The sequence below is a fragment of the Geotrypetes seraphini genome, chromosome 2 (genome assembly GCF_902459505.1).
Source record: "Geotrypetes seraphini chromosome 2, aGeoSer1.1, whole genome shotgun sequence".
Classification (NCBI taxonomy): Eukaryota; Metazoa; Chordata; class Amphibia; order Gymnophiona; family Dermophiidae; genus Geotrypetes; species Geotrypetes seraphini.
The window spans coordinates 256,446,914-256,466,941 of NC_047085.1; the positions used below are offsets into that span (position 1 = coordinate 256,446,914).

Genomic DNA, 20,028 nt, shown 5'->3' on the forward strand with positions numbered 1-20,028 from the left:
GTGCCTTCCCGCCCGACAGAGGCGCGCGGTCCCTCAGTTAGTATAAGCCAGCTAAGAAGCCAACCCGGGGAGGTGGGTGGGACGCAAGAATATCTGCCTGCTGTCCCTGGATAACACCTGTTACGGTAAGTAACTGTGCTTTATCCCAGGACAAGCAGGCAGCTATTCTTGACTGATGGGTGACCTCCAAGCTAACAAAAAGAGGGATGGAGGGAAGGTTGGCCATTAGGAAAACAAATTTTGCAAAACAGATTGGCCGAAGTGACCATCCCTTCTGGAGAATGTATCCAGACAATAATGAGATGTAAAAGTGTGAACTGAGGACCAAGTAGCAGCCTTGCAGATTTCCTCAATAGGAGTGGAACGGAGGAAAGCTACAGATGCTGCCATTGCTCTGACTTTATGGGCTGTGACAGAACCTTCCAGTGTCAGTCCGGTCTGAGCATAACAGAATGAAATGCACGCTGCAAGCCAATTAGACAACGTACGTTTAGAAACAGGACGTCCCAATTTATTCGGATCAAAGGACAGAAAGAGTTGGGGAACTGATCTGTGGGGTTTCGTACGCTCCAGATAGTAAGCAAGAGCCCTTTTACAATCCAAAGTATGCAGAGCTTGTTCCCCAGAATGAGAATGAGGTTTTGGAAAGAAAACAGGTAAAACAATGGATTGGTTGAGATGAAATTCAGAAACAACCTTGGGGAGAAACTTTGGATGTGTACGCAGAACCACCTTGTCATGGTGAAAAAACCGTAAAAGGTGGATCTGCAACCAGTGCATGAAGCTCACTGACCCTCCTGGCAGAGGTAATGGCAATAAGAAAAAGTACCTTCCAAGTGAGAAATTTGAAAGGAGAGGTAGCTAAAGGTTCAAATGGAGGTTTCATTAAAGCGGAAAGAACCACATTGAGATCCCAGATAACCGGAGGGGCTTTAAGAGGTGGTTTCACATTGAAAAGCCCACGCATGAACCTGGATACCAGGGGATGAGCTGAAAGAAGTTTTCCATGGACTGGCTCATGAAAAGCTGCAATGGCACTGAGGTGGACCCTGATGGAAGAGGACTTCAGGCCAGAATCAGACAAAGAAAGAAGATAATCCAACAACGTCTCCACCGCTAGGGAAGTGGGATCAAGATGATGAAGAAGACACCAGGAAGAAAACCTCGTCCACTTTTGATGGTAACATTGTAGAGTGGCTGGTTTCCTGGAGGCATCCAGAATGGAACGAACGGGCTGAGACAAAAGAGTATCAGTCGAGTTCAGCCCGAGAGATACCAAGCCATCAGGTGTAGAGACTGGAGGTTGGGATGCAGAAGAGTTCCCTGCTGTTGCGTAAGCAGAGAAGGAAACAGAGGAAGAAGAAAAGGTTCCCTGGAACTGAGTTGAAGTAGAAGGGAGAACCAATGTTGCCTGGGCCACCTCGGAGCAATCAGAATCATGGTGGCTCGTTCCCTCTTGAGCTTGAACAAGGTTCTCAACATGAGAGGTAGAGGAGGGAAGGCGTACAGGAACAGATTCGACCAGTCGAGGAGAAAAGCATCTGCTGTGAGACGGTGTGGAGAGTAAAGTCTTGAGCAGAAACGGGGCAGCTGGTGATTGTGAGGAGCTGCAAAGAGGTCTATCTGAGGAGTGCCCCATTGAGTGAAGATAGACTGTAGAGTTACAGGGTCGAGTGTCCACTCGTGAGGCTGGAGAATTCTGCTGAGTTTGTCCGCTAATGAATTCTGTTTCCCCTGAATGTAAATAGCTTTCAGGAAGAGATGATGGTCTATGGCCCAATTCCAGATCTTCTGGGCTTCCTGGCATAAAAGGCGAGAGCCTGTCCCACCCTGTTTGTTGATGTAGTACATCGCAACCTGATTGTCTGTGCACAACAGAAGGACCTGAGGAAAGAGAAGGTGTTGAAAGGCCTTGAGGGCGTAAAACATCGCTCTGAGTTCCAGGAAATTGATTTGATGCTTCTTTTCCTGGGCTGACCAAAGACCCTGAGTCTGGAACTCGTTCAAGTGAGCTCCCCATGCGTACAGAGAGGCGTCGGTGGTGATGACTAGTTGATGAGGAGGCTGATGGAACAGAAGACCTCTGGATAGATTTGAGGATACCAACCACCATTGCAGAGACTGACGAAGAGATGATGTCACAGATATGTGTCGTGAGCAAGAGTCCGACGCTTGGGACCACTGGGTCGCAAGGGTCCATTGAGGAGTGCGCAGGTGAAGACGGGCATGAGGTGTGACATGAACTGTGGATGCCATGTGTCCCAAGAGCACCATCATTTGTCTTGCTGAGATGGACGGCAGAGGAAGTACCTGGTGACATAGAGACTGAAGGGTCTGAAGCCGATTGGATGGCAGGAAAGCTCTCATGAGGAGTGTGTCTAGGATCGCTCCAATGAATTGAAGTCTCTGAGTGGGAATGATATGAGATTTGGGTAGATTGATCTCGAATCCCAGAAGTTGCAGAAACTGGATGGTTTGGTTGGTGGCCAGAAGGACCGCTTGGGCAGAAGTGTCTTTGATCAACCAATCGTCCAGGTAAGGAAATACCTGCAGGTGGTGAGAGCGCAGAAAAGCCGCCACCACAATGAGACATTTGGTGAATACCCTTGGAGATGAGGCAAGACCGAAGGGCAGCACCTTGTACTGGTAATGACAATGATTGATCATGAATCGGAGATATGGTCTTGAGGTTACATTGATCGGTATGTGAGTGTAAGCCTCTTTGAGATCGAGGGAGCATAGCCAGTCGTTTTGATTTAGAAGGGGATAAAGTATGGCTAAAGAAAGCATCTTGAATTTTTCTTTTACTAGATGAATGTTGAGATCGCGAAGGTCCAGGATGGGTCTGAGATCTCCTGTCTTTTTGGGAACTAGAAAGTAACGGGAGTAGAATCCCTGCCCCTTTTGATCTAGAGGAACTTCCTCTATAGCGTTCAGAAGGAGGAGGGATCGGACCTCCTGAATAAGGAGGGCTGATTGAGGACTGTTCAAAGCAGACTCTTTTGGCAGGCTTTGAGGTGGGAGAGTCTGAAAGTTGAGAGAGTAGCCGTGGCGGATGATGTTGAGGACCCATTGGTCCGAAGTGATTACTTCCCACCGGCTGAAGAACAGAGAAAGTCGACCTCCTATTGGTTGAGGCAGGAGAACAGGAACAGGGATACTGGCTATACTGCGGAGAATGAAGTCAAAAGGGCTGTGACTTCTGCTGAGGAGGTTGTTTCGCAGGTTGCTGCTGTTGCTGCTGTCGGGGAGGCTGACGTTGCTGTTGCCTCTGACGTCGAGGTTGTTGAGCAGTGGTAGGCAATGGACGGGCTGTGAAACGGCGTTGATAAGCCGATTGCTGCCTGTATGGTCTTGGTGGAGGAGGCTTCTTTTTATTCTTGAGCAGGGTATCCCAGCGCGTCTCATGAGCCGAGAGCTTTTGGGTGGTAGAGTCCATGGAATCCCCAAAGAGCTCATCCCCTAGGCATGGGGCGTTGGCTAACCGATCTTGATGGTTAACATCAAGCTCGGATACCCGAAGCCAGGCCAAACGGCGCATAGCCACCGACATAGCTGTCGCTCTGGATGTAAGTTCAAAGGTGTCATATATGGACCTAACCATAAACTTACGAAGTTGGAATAGAGACGACAAGCAGGAGTGAAAAGATGGATGTTTTCTTGAAGGAAGATACTTCTCGAAGGAAGCCATGGTGGTAAGGAGATGCTTTAAATAAAAAGAAAAATGAAAAGCATAATTACTAGCTCTATTTGCTAACATAGCGTTTTGGTAGAGCCTCTTACCGAATTTATCCATGGCCCTTCCTTCTCTGCCAGGAGGGACAGATGCATATACACTGGCTCCTGAAGTCTTTTTAAGGGTGGATTCGACAAATAAGGATTCGTGTGGAAGTTGAGGCTTGTCGAACCCAGGAATGGGAATTACCTTGTATAGAGAATCCAGTTTACGTGGGGCCCCTGGAACAGTTAAAGGAGTCTCTAAATTTTTATAGAAAGTTTCCCTCAAGATGTCATGAAGGGGAAGCTTCAAAAATTCCTTTGGAGGCTGATCAAAATCAAGGGCATCCAAAAAAGCTTTAGACTTTTTGGATTCAGCCTCCAAAGGAATGGACAAAGACTCACACATCTCTTTCAAGAAATTGGAGAAAGAGGAAGTGGTCTGTTTGGAGGATGGGTCAGGGAGAGCCGAATCCTCCTCCTCTGAGGAACATTCTCCTTCAGAAAGAAAGGGTTCCTCTGAGTCCCCCCACAGATCAGGGTCTCTGACATGGGAAGAATGGTCCCGAGACTCAGGTGTCGATGTTTGCATGTGTCGGGTTTTGCGTACCGACTTACCCGACCTCATCGATACCGAGTCAGGCGATGTTATCGGTCGCACCGGTGCCGAAGTCTGTACCGATTGATGGTGAGCTGTCGGCTCCGGTGCAAGGACTGGCATCGATACCGATGAAGTTAGGTGAAGCGGTACCGAGACAGTAGAAGCAGGTAAGACAGGTTCGACAACCGGTACCGACACGGGTTGATGTACAACCGGTACCGATGGCTCGGTGCGGACTGGCACCGGAAGGTTCGGTGTCATTATAGCAGGAAGGAGTCGTTCTAATTGCTCCTTAAGCTGCACATGAAGGATGGCCGTAATGCGGTCATCGAGGGATGGCACCGGTACCGCTTTTTTCTTCTGCGGTACCTGCGGTGCCGCTCTACGCCCCGGAGATGAGGAGCCCGATGTCGAGGGACTCACCTCAATAGGGGCGGAGCGCTTCCGCTGGCGTCTAACCGGCGGCAGGACTGGGCTCACTGCACTCGAGGCCGGAAGACGTTCCAGCGGGGAAGGCTTCTTAGCCGGCTTACCTGACTGTTGGGATGCCGGTGTGGAATCACGCGGCGTCGAAGACGAGGGTGCCGACTGAAGCGGTGCCGAAGCCGGAGTCGAAGGAACGGGGTCGGACATCTCGGCACCGAATAACAAACGCTGTTGAATTAAGCGATTTTTTAAAGTTCTTTTCTTTAAAGTAGCACAGCGGGTGCAAGAAGAGGCCTGATGCTCAGGACCCAAACACTGCAAGCACCAGTTGTGTGGGTCCGTGAGAGATATAGGCCTAGCACACCGCTGGCACTTTTTAAAACCCGGTTGAGGGGGCATGAAAGGGAAAACGGCTTCCGCCAAATCGAAGGCCGAGGCTTCGATGGTGGCAGAAGGCCCCGCCAGGGAAAAACCGAAATTGAAGAAAAAAATGTAAGATTGTTGTTTTTTTTTTTTTTTTTTTTCAAAATAAAAGAAAGGTTAAAGAAATCAAACGTTTACGCGAGCGGGAAGGCAAGTTAAGAAAAAATTTCAACAGCCGTTGAAAACGCGTCTTCTTAGCTCCGCGGAAACTAAGAAACTGAGGGACCGCGCGCCTCTGTCGGGCGGGAAGGCACTCGCGCGTGCGCGGTGCGGCCGAGCTAGAACTTTCTAAAAGTTCTTAGAGTGAGATCACTCTAAAATTGTCCGTACCGGGGCTCCGTCGGTGCCGTCACCCATCAGTCAAGAATAGCTGCCTGCTTGTCCTGGGATAATGGCCATCCCGTTTGGAAAAAGAATCCAGACAATAATGAGAGGTGAAGGAATGAACTGAGGATGAAAAGGCAGCTTTGCAGATTTCCTCAATAGGAGTAGATCTAAGGTAAGCAAATGATGCTGCCATGGTTCTGACTTATGGGCTTTGACTTGACTCTGTAGATGCAGTCCAGCCTGAGCATAGCAGAAATAGATGCAAGCAACCATCCCTTTGGAGATGGTGCACTTGAAAATTGGATGTCCGAACTTGTTTGGATCAAAGGAGACAAAAAGTTGAAGAGCAGATCTGTGTGGCTTAGTGCTTTGGAAGTAGAAAGCCAAAGCATGCTTACAGTCCAGAGTATGAAGAGCTGTTTCTCCAGAATGAGAATGAGGCTTTGGGAAAAACAATGGATTGGTTGAGGTACAATGGATTGGTTGAGATGAAATTCTGAAACCACTTTAGGTAAGAATTTAGGATGAGTACGGAGGACCACCTTGTCATAATGGAAGACTGTGAAAGGTGGGTCCGCTACTAAAGCTTGTAGCTCACTGACTCTGCGAGCAGCCGTGAAAGCAATGAGAAAAACCACTGTCCAGGTGAGACATGTGAGATCAGCCAAAGCCATTGATTCAAAGAAAGGTTTCATCAATTGAGCAAGAACAACATTGAGATCCCAAACCACTGGAGGCTGTTTGCCTGGCCATTGAAAAGTCCTTTCATAAATCTGGAAACCACAGGATGAGCAGAAAGGGGCTTCCCTTCTATAGGCTGATCGAAAGCAGCAATTGCACTGAGATGGACTCGAATGGATGTGGATTTGAGACCTGATTGAGATAAATGCAACAGGTAATTCAAACTGAAAACAAGGAGATAGATTGAGGCTCCTTGTGATGAATGGTGCATCAAGCAGAAAACCTAGTCCAGTTCTAGTTGTAACATTGTCTAGTGCAGTGTTCTTCAACCTTTTGACACCTATGGACCAGCGGAAATAAAATAATTATTTTGTGGACTGGCAGTTGAAGAACACTGGGCTAAGTTGGGCCCATCTCCACCCAATCTCCACCCCAGACCCCACCCCATAATAATAGTACTAATTGTAACACCATTTTTTCCATTCATTTTTCTTATATAAACACACAATATAATTGTATTAACAATACATAATAGTTAACCACAAAATTAAAATACACAAAGCACATTGTATGCTTTTCAACATTCATTCCTACCAGAAAACAGATAATCCCATGCAAATGCAGAACCAAAAACTAAAAGTACTAATATTTACAAACAAACCCTAAGATGCAAGACTTTGCAAGCAGTATAACCCCAGAGGAAAAGAAACAAATGGATTTCTTAACAAACAGCAGATGTAAATCAATCACTAAATAAAAAAAATTAATGCATTCCCCCTACCTTTGTTGTCTCTCTCCCTCCATGCTGTGTCTTGCCTTCTGGGCTAACCCCCGGTGTTATCTTTGGTCAACATTGTTTATCTGGATTTTCAGAAGGCATTTGACAAGGTTCCACATGAATGACTACTTCAAAAGATTGCGAGTCATGGAATCGAGGGTGAAATACTCGCGTAGATTAAAAACTGGCTGGAGCATAGGAAACAGAGAGTGGGGATAAATGGACAATACTCAGACTGGAAGAGCATCACCAGCGGGGTGCTGCAGGGCTCGGTGCTTGGACCCGTGCTCGTCAACATTTTTATAAACGATCTGGACATTGGTATGACGAGTGAGGTGATTAAGTTTGTGGACGATACGAAGTTATTCAGAGTAGTGAAGGCACAGGGGGATTGTGAAGATCTGCAACGTGACATAATCAAGCTTGAGAAATGGGCATCGACATGGCAAATGAGGTTCAACGTAGATAAGTGTAAAGTGATGCATGTTGGTAACAAAAATCTCATGCACGAATACAGGATGTCCGGGGCGGTACTTGGAGAGACCTCCCAGGAAAGAGACTTGGGAGTTCTGATTGACAAGTTGATGAAGCCATCTGTGAAATGTGCGGTGGCAGCGAAAAGGGTGAACAGAATGCTAGGAATGATTAAAAAGGGGATCACGAACAGATCGAAGAGGGTTATCATGCCGCTGTACCAGGCCATGATGCACCCTCACCTGGAGTACTGCGTCCAGCACTAGTCGCCGTACATGAAGGACACGGTACTACTCTAAAGGGTCCAGAGAAGAGTGACTAAAATGGTTAAGGGGCTGGAGGAATTGCCGTACAATGAGAGATTGGAGAAACTGGACCTCTTCTCCCTTGAAAAGAGGAGACTGAGAGGGGACTTGATCAAAACGTCCAAAATACTGAAGGGAATAGACTTAGTAGATAAAGACAGGTTGTTCACCCTTTCCAAGGTAGGGAGAATGAGAGGGCACTCTCTAAAGTTGAAAGGGGATAGATTCCATACAAATATAAGGAAATTCTTCTTCACCCAGAGAGTGTTGGAAATCTGGAACGCTCTTCTGGAATCTGTTATAGGGGAAAACATCCTCCAGGGTTTCAAGACAAAGTTGGACAAGTTCCTGCTAAACTGAAATGTACGCAGGTGAGGCTGGACTCATTTAGAGCAGTGGTCTTTGACCTGAGGGCCGACACGTGAGTGGACTGCTGGGCAGGATAGACCACTGGTCTGACCCAGCAGCGGCAATTCTTATGTTCTTATGTTCTCTCCAGCACATGCCACATTTCTCCCTCCATCACTATGTTCAACATTCCTCCCCTTCAGTCTATCCTACTGTTCCTCTTCATGACCATATCCAACATTTATCCCTCTCATCCTTCTCTTCCTCATGCATTTCTACCTCATTCTTCTCTCTCTCTCACTCTGCCCAACAATTTTCTTCTTTCTTCCTTTCCCCATGTGCACCTTCTCTTTCCCTCTCAATCACTCATGCCCAACAAGTCTCCCTTTCTATTCCCTCCCTCCTGTATCCCAAGTTCATTCCCCTCCCTTCCTCCATCCACATGCATCTTTTCCCCTTTTCCTTCTCCCTTTCAGCCATGCTCATCTCCTCTCCCTATTTCCTTCCATTCCACTTTATTTATATATTTTTCATTTTTCTATACTGTTCTCCCAGGAGAACTCAGAGCAGTCTACATAAATTTATTCAGGTACTCAAGCATTTTTCCCTGTCTGACCTGGCGGGCTTACAATCTAATGTACCTGGGGCAATGGGGTGATTAGGTGACTTACCCAGGGTCACAAAAAGCAGCGTGGGTTTGAACCACAACCCCAGGGTGCTGAGGCTGTAGCTTTAACAACTGCGCCATACTCTCCCCCTTCCCTATGCCTTCTGGGTCAGCCAGGGTGGCCCCATAGTCCGGGCAACTCCAAGCTAACTCCAGCAATGAAGAGCCCTCCTCCTTCTGCCACCCTCCCGCTGTCCAGAGTCTATACAAGGCCTGGAACTGGCGCTAGCACAATCAGATACATTTAATATGAGGGGGTGTTAGCGAGCACTGCAGAACAAGGCAGCCTAGAAGCTGAGCTCTGGTAGAAACAAACTGAAAATACTGCTGATAATAAACTTCGCTGGGAGAAGTACTAGGTAAAAACAACTACCTAACAATAATGGCAACAAACAAACTGGGAAAACGCCTAATTTGGAACCTGTTTTGCCACAGCAATCAACGTCCAACAAAAACGAAGAAGCTTTGAAGGCATTACTGGGTGAACTATGTAGCATGCGGGAACTCCTGGAAGGAACACAAGATACAGAAGACATTAAAAATGAAATTGTCACCATTAAATCTGAATTATACTCCTTTCACAATCACATGGAGACTGCAGAATTAAAGATCGTCACTGCAGATGAAAATATCACAATGATACAAAAACAAATAAAAAAATCATGATTCTAGAGCAGGATCTTGAAGACATTAATAGATCGTACAGAAATAACATCCAAATCCTTGGAGTTGCCGAAGGAAGAGAGGGCTGCAATACTGTAATGTTCTTGAAATCAATGCTTCATAAGTTACTTGGCATCAAATTTAAATATGAGCTTGAAACAGACAGAGCGCATAGAGTGCCCATGCAGAAAGCAACTACACAAATGAAGTATCTGAGATCCATTGTGGCGAGATTATTGTGGTACTCACAAGTAACAGAAATCATGCAAGAAGCTCAGATAAAATTACCTTTGAAATACGAGGGTAACACAATTTTGATGGTACCAGACCTAAGTAAGCCAAATGCTAAGAAACGGAAGCAACTCTTTGAATACAGGACCAAACTGAAGCAAACTGGTACGCAGTATAGAATGTTTTATCCTGCCATTTTAAGAGTTACCTACAACATTATGAAATCTTTTTCTACACCAGCAGATTTGGTAGACTATCTTGAAAAAGTTTATCCTAGTCTAATAGACAAAACATGAATATGCTTCAGGTAATAATGAAAGCAATTATATGAATATGTGCAAGGCAAGTTAAAATCACACTGAGATAGCTACCGCTGTGGTTTGCCAGTTGTATTAACATGTTTCATGATATTGTTAGCACACATAATGCCCAAACAGTCATGCTATTATGTCTGTATTTACTTCTGATGAATATGAATATATATTATCCTGTATATCTAGAATCAGAGTTATCCTTATATGGTTCTTAAATGCATATCTTTAAATGTGAAGGGTTTACATAATCACATTGTGATAAGAGTGTGGCAGCTTGCTCAGGAGAAGAATTGCACAAACGGACAGACGGACAGAAAGACCACACTCTAGGCATTCAAGTAAACAGTAGTGCAGAGCCTGTTTCTTCACAGGCTCTTATAAGTTTGGGTTCTTCAAAGAAAGCAATTAGGCTTTTCCCCAGTCTTTTCCCAAACACAAGTCCCATTCTCCATAGGGCATAACACGCCCCAAACAGTCTTTATTCTAGATGCCAGAAACAGGCAGTATTTGGTCCTAGGTCTAAGCAGGCACTAGAACAGACATGGACAAACTATGGCCCGCCGTCCATATCCGGCCTGTTTAGTGTTTTACACAGGCCCACCATGGTGATGTTTACTTTCCCCTCTCCCTCCCTTCCTTCCATGAAGCCGATGAAACCCACGGAGCTCTGGGATTCTGAAGCTGTCACATACCAGGCCCTGAGCCACCTGTTAGGGGATGGGGGAGCTCCTGCTGCTCAGCCCCACCCAGAGACACTTCTAACCGCTTAACCTTACATCAAATGACAAAAATCCAGCTAACCAGTTACTGAACAGGCGACCTGCGAATTGGACAGAATAGATGGGCGGGTGTTCAGCTTCCAGAGGAGATTTAGAAGAAAGAAGATTAGCAGAGGTAAGAAACCTAATCTTTCATTCTTGTACAATCCCTCTGGAGGCTGAACACTAGGGACATATCAAAGCAGTCCCAACTCTCAGGGGGGGGGGCCCGGTGAGCACGCCATCAGAATAGAAGCCCCAAAAGCCAAATCATGCTTAGCCGCCACATCAAGTCGTCAAAACTTGGGAAAGGTAGGAAGAGAGGCCCAACTGGCCACCCTACCAATCCGAACAGGCGATACTGCAAGAGATCCAGCCCGTGAGGAAGCCAGACCTCTGTTAGAGTGAGCCTTCACCCCCAAGGGGAGGTTCCCTCCCCCCCTGCTGACACAGAGGCTGTGGAAACGGCAACATGGATCCATCTAGAGATGGGAGCCTTGGCTGCAGGCCGACACCAGCTCATGGGGCCTGCCAAGACAAAGAGATGGTCTGACAGACTGAAGCAAACACGGCCTCCAGGCATCTCAAAAGGAGATGTCATCCATCCAGAGATCGTAAAGGACAGTCCTCAGACATGGAGCCAGATGTATCAAAGGCAGACAAGCCACACTTCCTGGTTGACATGGATCGAGGAAACCACGTTCAGGAGAAAGAGAAAGGAAGGCATTGTCCTCCAAATAACCGCAGACTCCGTTAAGTAGAGAAAAGGATCTCTGCACGACAAGGCCTGAAGCTCTGACACTCTCCATGCAGAGGTAATTGCAATGAAGAAAACTGACTTGACAGCAAGGTCCTTCTGAGAAATCCTATCCAGAGGTTCCTAGGACGGATGAGCCAGAGAACGGAGAACCAAACTTAGATTCCACATAGGACAAGGCAGTTGCAAAGGAGGCCTCAGCCTCCACGCCACCCTCAAGAAGCAGATAACATATGGGTAAGACGCCCGCGAACCCCTGAGAGAAGAGGGACCCAAACACAAAAGTCCCACAATCTGGACCCAGAGAGAAGAAACAGCCAGACCCTTCCTGAGGCCAGCCTGTAGGAAGTCCAGAACATGTGCCACCGAAGGTGCCAAGGGATCAACTTGTACCCCCGCACACCAAGCCGAAAAGCCCCTCCAGGCTTTTGTGTAGGCCAATACCGTGGATTACCTCGTGCTCTGAAGGAGCATAGTTAAGACCGCAGATGAGTAGCCCCTAGCTGTCAAGGCCGCACGGTCAAACGTCAAGCTGGAAGACCAAAGTGGTCTGTATCTTAAAGCACTAGAGGTTGCTGTGTGAACAACCTCCATGGTAAGGAAGGCACAGACCCTTCTCTGAGCTCAACCGCACAAGGTCTGTGTACCAAGGACTTCTGAGCCAACTCGAATGCTAGCCTATACAGGAACAGTCCCCCGGTCCAGAATCTGAAGACTTAGGAAGCCTGCCTGAACTTTGTCTATTCCGGCCACATGAGCTGTGGACAAGCCCACCAGATGCCGTTCTACCCAGGAAAGAGCATTCGAGCTTCCAAGCTCAGTAGAGGACTCCTTAGCTTCCCTGACGGTTGACATAGGCGACAGCCGTTGCAACATCAGAGAACACATGGACGGCCTCCCGATGGAGAAACTGTCGAAATCTCAGCAAAGCCAGATGGATCGCTCGCAACTAGTCGATTGATCGACCATCTGCTCTCCAGCGCAGTCCACTTGCCCTGGACCGGCACAGATCTTCAAACTGCTCCCCAACCAGAGAGACTCATGTCCATTGTCAGGGGCATCCAGACCAAGACTCGCAGAGGAAGACCTCTGTTCAGAGTAACAGGGGTCAACCACCACAGCATGCTACTACGTGCCGTCACCAACCAAGGCAACTGCACCCCCAGTGCATCCCGCTGAGGATTCCACCAATTCAGAAGGCACAACTGAAAAGGACGGAGGTGAGCTCTTGCCCAGGGAATCACAGCCATGGTTGCCCCCATGAGACCCAAGACCAGCAGAAACTGCCAGGCCGTCGGGGCTGGAACTGCTAACATGTTCCAAATGGCACTCCAAAGCTTGAGCCTCCTGGATTCCGGCAGGAGCACCTGGATCTGGCTCGCATGGAACCGGACTCCCAGGTACTCCAAGTCCTGCGTCAGCTTGAGATGGCTCTTCATGAGATTGTTCACCCAGTCGAGACTCTCCAGCAAATGCGCTACCTGGAGTACCGCCATGCAGTCTTCCTCCAGCGAGGGAGTTCTGATCAGCCAGTCGTCGAGGTACGGATGTACTAGCACATCCAGTGAGTGTAGATGGGTAGCCACCACCACCAAGACTTTGGTGAAGGATCTGGACGCCTATGCCAGCCCGAAGGGAAGCGCTGCGAACTGGAAGTGTCTCCCGAGTATGTGAAATCTCAGGAACCTCCTGCGATACAGAAAAATCGTGATGTGGAGATACTCTTCTGTGAGATCCAAGGAAGCCAAAAACTCTTCAGGTGCCACTGGGGCCACAACGGAACGCACCGTTTCCATCCATAAACACGGACCGCAGGAAGGCATTCACTGCCTTCAGGGCCAGAATAGGTCTGCAATCTTCGGAGTCTTTCAATGGCACGACGAAGTATATCGAGTATTTCCCGGAGCCCAAGTCTCCTTTTGGAACAGACTCTATGGTTGCCAGATCCAGCAACCAGTGCAACTTGCTGGCTCTGCCTGGATTTCTCACAGGAGAAGACAGGAAGAAGTCTGGTGCAGGTCGGAAAAACTGCAGTAGAAGGCCGTCTCTGAGCACCTTGAGGACCCACTGGTCCAAAGTTATCTTCTGCCATTCCGGAAGGAAGGTCAAAAGCCGCCCCCGATCTAGGGGGGCCTGCCAGAGACTTGGCGCCATAATTTTCTCTTGGGAGGGGCAGGACAGGAGTTGGAAGACTGTTGGCATGCTGTACCTCCAAAGCAAGGTCTGGAGGGAGCTCCGAAATGCTGTCCTATCGCTGGGATCACAGTGCATCAGTAGGGATGAAAATCCATCTGTCTCGCACCCCTGGGCAGACAAGGTTTAGAGCCAGGAAGCACCTCAGGCTTACAGTCCTGAACACTGGCCATAAGGTCATCCAATCCTGGCCAAACAAGAGTGAACCTTTATAAAGTAATCTGCTCAGCGTAGGCTTAGATGAAGAAGCACCCAACTACTGGTGAATCCATAGCATTCGCTGAGTGGAAACTGAATAAGCTCCCAGCTTAGCAAAAAACTTTCAAGATGTCATAGTGTGCGCCTGCCAAATAAATCACCCCCAGAGACCAGGAATTTGAGGACACGAAGGATAACCCCCTCGGCGGAGCTTGATGAGACATGCCCAGGTCACAAAGGAAGTGTCCGCCTCAGCTCGCACTCCCGCCATAGCGGAAACAAAAAGACACTTGAGAACAAAATCCACTCTTCTGTCCTGAACATCCTTCAGGACAACCCCTCCATCCGAGGGTAAAGTGACCTGAGCCACAGCCGAAACCACTGTTGGCGGGACTAGATGCTAGGTGAATTCCGATGTCATGGATACAACTTTGCCATGGCCCTAGCGCATTTAAGGGGATACTCCAGGAACTCCCAGATCTCTAACAGCACTTCCGACAAATCTGCATTGTCCTGCAAGGTGACAGACAGCAGTGGCTTAGAACTCATCACTGGACATTCTGCCTGAACCACGTGTTCTGAATCCAGATTCCATGTTCACAGTGACCCAGAAATAAGGTTGGACAAGCAGCTAGCCTTGAAGAGCCGGCACACTGCCTGGTCATCCACAAGGTCTCGGAATCCATTGTTCTGGGTATCACCAAGATCCACTAAATTAGCCACGTCTGCTGATTCCGTCGAAGAAACTGGTGACAGCAAAGGCACAGACACTGAAGCATACGCAACGGCGGGGACAGGCCGCCTGCTTTCTGGCATCCCAGCAAAGGAACAAATCAACATGCTGGAATCCAAAGGTGAAACAGAGTGCTGTACTGGAGACTGAATGGGAGAAACAGGCAAAGCCCTTTTTTAAAATCCAGATACCTCATATCCACAAATTCTGGGGAAAAACATCACTGGCGGTTTCAGATCTCGAAAGATTAAGCAGACTTATGAGACTTTTCTCCGGAGCTGCACTTGCGTTTCGCAAAAGCACCATCTGTGCCATGTTTAGGTGCCCCGGATGCAGCAATTGCAACTCCAGTTAAATTGGAGGGAGTTAAGGCCTCTCAGGAGGAGGGGAACGTGGGATCTGCACACGCCTCACCCTCCTCGCGGCCCACGTGATACAAGAACCCAGCAGCAAGGCTGCAGGAAGAAACTGAACATCATGGGAAGTATCCAGGGAGGTGTACTCAGAGGGAGGAGACAAAAATTGTTTGTGAGCCCTGCAGCCAAGGCTGGAGAGAATGCAAGAACCCTAGTGTTCAGCCTCCAGAGGGATTGTACAAGAAGTTGCAACTGTGGATTAAGAAGACTAACAATTCACAGCTTGATTCCTTCCCAGGTATTGTTGCATCTTCACACAAAGGCACAATAACTCACAAAATTCAGAATACATTGGAAAATCTCTCTTCATCATTCGCTAAATACTTTCCTTTGCTTGAAACAAAAGAGTATGAGTGGGTCATCAATCCATTCGTGAACCATGGAGATACATGTCTTACGATGGCTGAAGAAAATCTCATCGATTTTAAGAATGACCTAGTTCACAAAATATCATTTGATGAACAAGAATTGTCAGCATTTTGGATTTCAATTCATAGCCAATATCCTAACTTGAGCAATAAAACAATCAAAGCTTTATTACCATTTGGATCTTCTTATCTTTGTGAACTTGAATTTTCAACTCTGACAGAAATTAAATAAAAAAAGAGAGACTGCAGATGGTGGATGATGAAATGCATGTTTGCTTGTCAACTATCGAACTGCGTTTTGAGTTAATTTGCACTCAAAAACAAGCTCATCCATCACAGTGATTAGCAATTCTATTCTACATTAGTTTCACTATTGTTACAATTACCGATACTAGCTTTAAATAAATAACTCAAATTTAATTTTTTATTGGTTTTGCAATTTTATAATTTCAGTTATAATGTGCTGTGAAAAACATTTGCTCCGTTTAGTGTCACAAAAAATATTTGCTCCGTTTAGTGTATCAGAACTAAAAAAAAGTTTGAGACACTGAATTAACAGTTGAAAACTGTTCCTTGCAACCATACTTCTCGTACACCACAACAATACATATGTATACCACTGTGTAACCCAAAATACCCCTCCCCCCAACCAGTCACTGACTGGATAAACCAACACATATGGCACCCCACTGGAGGGAAGAAGTCCAGATGAGGATAACAAACTAATCATAATCTGCTTCCCCACAACCAGAGATGGTCAATAAATACCATCAGAAAGGGTTGCACATACTGAGCATTTTACCATAGTTCTGAGCTCTAGAAAAGCTGATCCATCTCAGCAGCACTGGAACCATCAGATAACATCACCTTCTTGTGTGCCTGATTCAATCTTTCTTGTTAATTGAAAATATAAGCACCTACTTGAGCAAAATGCACTCTACATACTCAAATTGCTTATAAAATTATCCCCTTATTGGATAATTATGTTAAGGCTATTACCTATCATAGATTTTGGCAATACGTAGTTCACCTCTTCCTTTCCGTAGGCTTATCCTTGTTGTTGAAGCATGTGCAAGGATGTGTCCACCAATGGGCTTTTTAGGATCTGCCTGAAAACTGGGAGACAAAAATAGTTATGAGCATTTGAATGCATGCCTTTTCCTTTACATAATTGAAAAACTATGTGAAAGAAGATATTGGTGAGCCATTCCCCCCTAATCTGAGTCAAAACAAGATATTGAGTTCACTTTTAAAATTAAGTATTAACAGAAATGGATAAATTCAAGAAGGAGCACCAAATTTAGGCAATGGGATGATGCGTGCTAAGTGCAAATTCTACAATGTAAGTTCTACACAGAAATTATATTATAGAATACTGCCATAGTTCTGAACTTGAGGCACAAGCACTTACACCAGCCAAAATGCTTATATTTAACTGTAGATAGCTAGGTGAATAACTGATAGTATTCTGTATGTGGAACTCTGAGGAATGCCCAGTCCCACCTAAGTCCACACCCCATTGCAGTTGTACACTATAGAAATCACATACCAAAAGCTAGATTCACTAAGCAAACCGATCGTGTACCGATCGGTTTGTGACCCCTTAACGAGCAAATTTCCCTCCGGCCTGATTCTCTTACCTCTCCTGCGATCCGCTTCTAATCCATGCATGCAAATGAGGAGAAATGCGTGCAAATTGGACAGCTACCCAATTCTCTACACAAAATATCACATCGGACAGGGCTGGCCGATCAACGGAAGAAGCAACTGCTGGGGACCAGTTGTTCAGTGGTTTCCAACTGTATATCCTGCTCTCTGCCCCAACTCAAGCACAAATCTCCTGCCCTGAAGTCCTGACGCCCTGCACTGCCCCGAATCTCCCTGAAGTCCTGCTGCCCTGCACTGCCCTTCCCCGTCCTGCGAGCCCGTGGTTTTAACCCCACGAGTTTAAAGCGGGTTAAAACCACAGGCTCGCAGGGATCAAAACTACTAAAAAAAAAAAAAGATTGCGGGGCTGATGGACTGAAAGTTGGGAGCAGGAGGGGTGCCCGGTCCCTCCTGCTCCTAGGCCTCCCACCCCTGCCTGGTCATGGTCGGGCCTGGCCCACCCACCCCGGTACCTGTATAATTGTTGGGATCAGGATGGGTGCCCGGTCCCTCCTGCTCCTTTGGCAAGGCTACCCAACATCTTTGGGAGCAGGAGGGGTGCCCGGACCCTCCTCCTGCTCCTACGCACCGGCAAAATCTTCAGGAGCAGGAGCAAACTCCTCCTGCTCTTACTCTGCTGACCCGCTGCAGCACAATAGCAGCCTTAGGCCCCGCCCCAGCACATCATCTGATGCACGGGGAGAGGCCTAAGGCACTGATTGGCTGAGGCGCCTCAGGCTCCTCCCTTTGGAGGGGCTGGGGCACCTGAGCCAATAAAGGACTTCCTTAAGGAGGAGTCTAAGGAAGTCCCTGATTGGCTCAGGTGCCTTATGGCACGCTTAGTAAACACTGATTCTAGTAGGAAACCAATTTTGACTCTTCGTACCCCGAATGGGGGCAGGGTCACATGTACATCAGATGTTTCTGGGGTCCTCCTTGATTTCTTTCAACAGTTTATGACGCTCCTGAGGATGTGTCTCTGGAATTGCTAATGGACTATCTTCAGTCCTCGGGATTCCCTTGTCTTCCAGAAGAAGTCATGTCTTCTCTTAATAGTCCCTTCAGAGCAGTGGAACTAGAATCTGCTATTAAAGCTCTCTGATCTGGTAAGGCTCCGGGCCCTGATGGTTTTTTGGGAGAATTTTATCGCATTCTTTCCCCTCGTCTCTGTGGCCCTTTGTTGGCTTACTTCAACTCAGCTATTGCCTGAGGCTCCTTTCCTCGCTATGCTAATGAGGCGCTTATTACTTTATTGTTGAAACCTGGCAAAGAGGCTGATGACCCCAGCTCATATCGTCCTATTTCTTTGATCAATGTGGATCTTAAGCTTCTTTCTCATATGCTAGCTGACTGTCTTGCACCGCACCTTTCCTTGCTTATTCATGGAGACCAAGTGGGATTCGTTCGAGGCCATCAATCCATTTGTAATGTCCGTGAGGTCCTATTTGCCCTAGCTCACTGTCAAAATCACAATATTCCAGCTGTGTTTGTTCATTTAGATGCCTCTAAGGCCTTTGATCCACCGGTCCTTTTTGTTTTGTACCCTTGAACATGTTGGGCTGGGTGGCTTCTACCTGAATGCAGTGTGTTCTCTATACTCTAATCCAAGGGCTTCCTTGTTGATTAACGGGATGCGAACAGATTCCTTCCCTATTCTTTGGAGCACTAGGCAAGGATGCCCCCTATCACCCTTGCTCTTCCTTTTATCTTTGGAACCTTTACTCTGTACTCTTCGTGGGTTTGGGGAGGTGCGGGGCCTTACGGTCGCCGGGATTGAATTGAAGGCTTTGGCCTTTGCTGACGACATGTTTCTTATTCTTACTAGGCCCGAGGACTCTCTTCCTACGGCGTTAGATCTCATTTCTGAATTTGGATTCTATTCCGGTCTTTCTCTCAACTTAGATAAGTCGATCGCTTTACCCTCTCATCTTGAGGTACGTAGGGCATGGAGGGGTGCCTTTCCTCTGCGATGGGCAGACTCCTCATTGAAATACTTAGGGATACTTATCCCGCTGGATCTATCTCACTTGTACTCTTTGAACGTGGAGCCGTTGTTTCAGGCCCTTCAGACTAAACTGCAGCTCTGGAAAGGTCTACCATTTTCGCTCCTCAGCTGTGTACATTTATACAACATGCTTATTATCCCGTGTTGGCTGTATGTCTTTCAGGTGCTTCCTCTTTACTTGACTTCCCGAGATGAGAGCCGTCTGGAGTGCTTGGTTCAGTGGTTTCTTTGGATGGGCAAGAGGGCCCGAATGCCTTATAGGTTGGTGGCAACACCGTGGTACAAAGGTGGCTTGGGTTTGCTGAATATTTGCTACTTGACTATTAGTTGCGGCATGCATCATAATGATTTTTTTCGGGGAACCCCTGCTTTCACCAATACCTCATTAGAAATTCCCTGTTTCCAAACTCTTCACTTTAGTGCATACCTCCATTTTGTTCCCTCTACTTCTCCTGAGCCTCCCACTAGTAACATAACATAGTAGATGACGGCAGATAAAAGACCTGAATGGTCTATCTAGTCTGCCCAACTTGATTCAATTTAAATTTTTCCTTCTGAGCTATTTCTGGGCAAGAATCCAAAGCTCTACCCGGTACTGTGCTTGGGTTTCAACTGCCTAAATTTCCATCAAAATCGACTCCAGCCCATCTACACCCTCCCAGCCATTGAAGCCCTCCCCAGCCCATCCTCTCCCAAATGGCCATATACAGACAGACACAGACCATGCAAGTCTACCCAGTACTGGCCTTTAATATTTAATATTATTTTCTGATTCTAGATCCTCTGTGTTCATCCCATGCTTCTTTGAACTCCGTCACTGTTTTCCTCTCCTAGTAAAGTGCTTCATCGCTCTTTGCGAAAAGCTTGGCACTGGGTCTGTAAATTTCATTCTGTTACTCCAACAATTACTCCTTTTCTGCCTATTCGCTCCAATAGTAATTTCCTTCCTGGGTTTGATGGCTTGAATTTTGCTAGATGGGAAACAAAGGGCATTCATT

The 20,028-nt window shown here is 47.1% G+C and overlaps 1 protein-coding gene across 1 annotated transcript in view; it reads right to left on the minus strand.

The window, feature by feature from the left end:
- DMC1 (DNA meiotic recombinase 1) overlaps positions 1-20,028 on the minus strand; it is a 398,321-nt gene that overhangs the window by 10,554 nt on the left and 367,739 nt on the right. Inside the window, exon 11 of the mRNA XM_033929441.1 lies at positions 16,378-16,494. Within this exon, the coding sequence (XP_033785332.1) occupies positions 16,378-16,494 (117 nt within the window). The remainder of the gene's footprint in view (positions 1-16,377; positions 16,495-20,028) is intronic.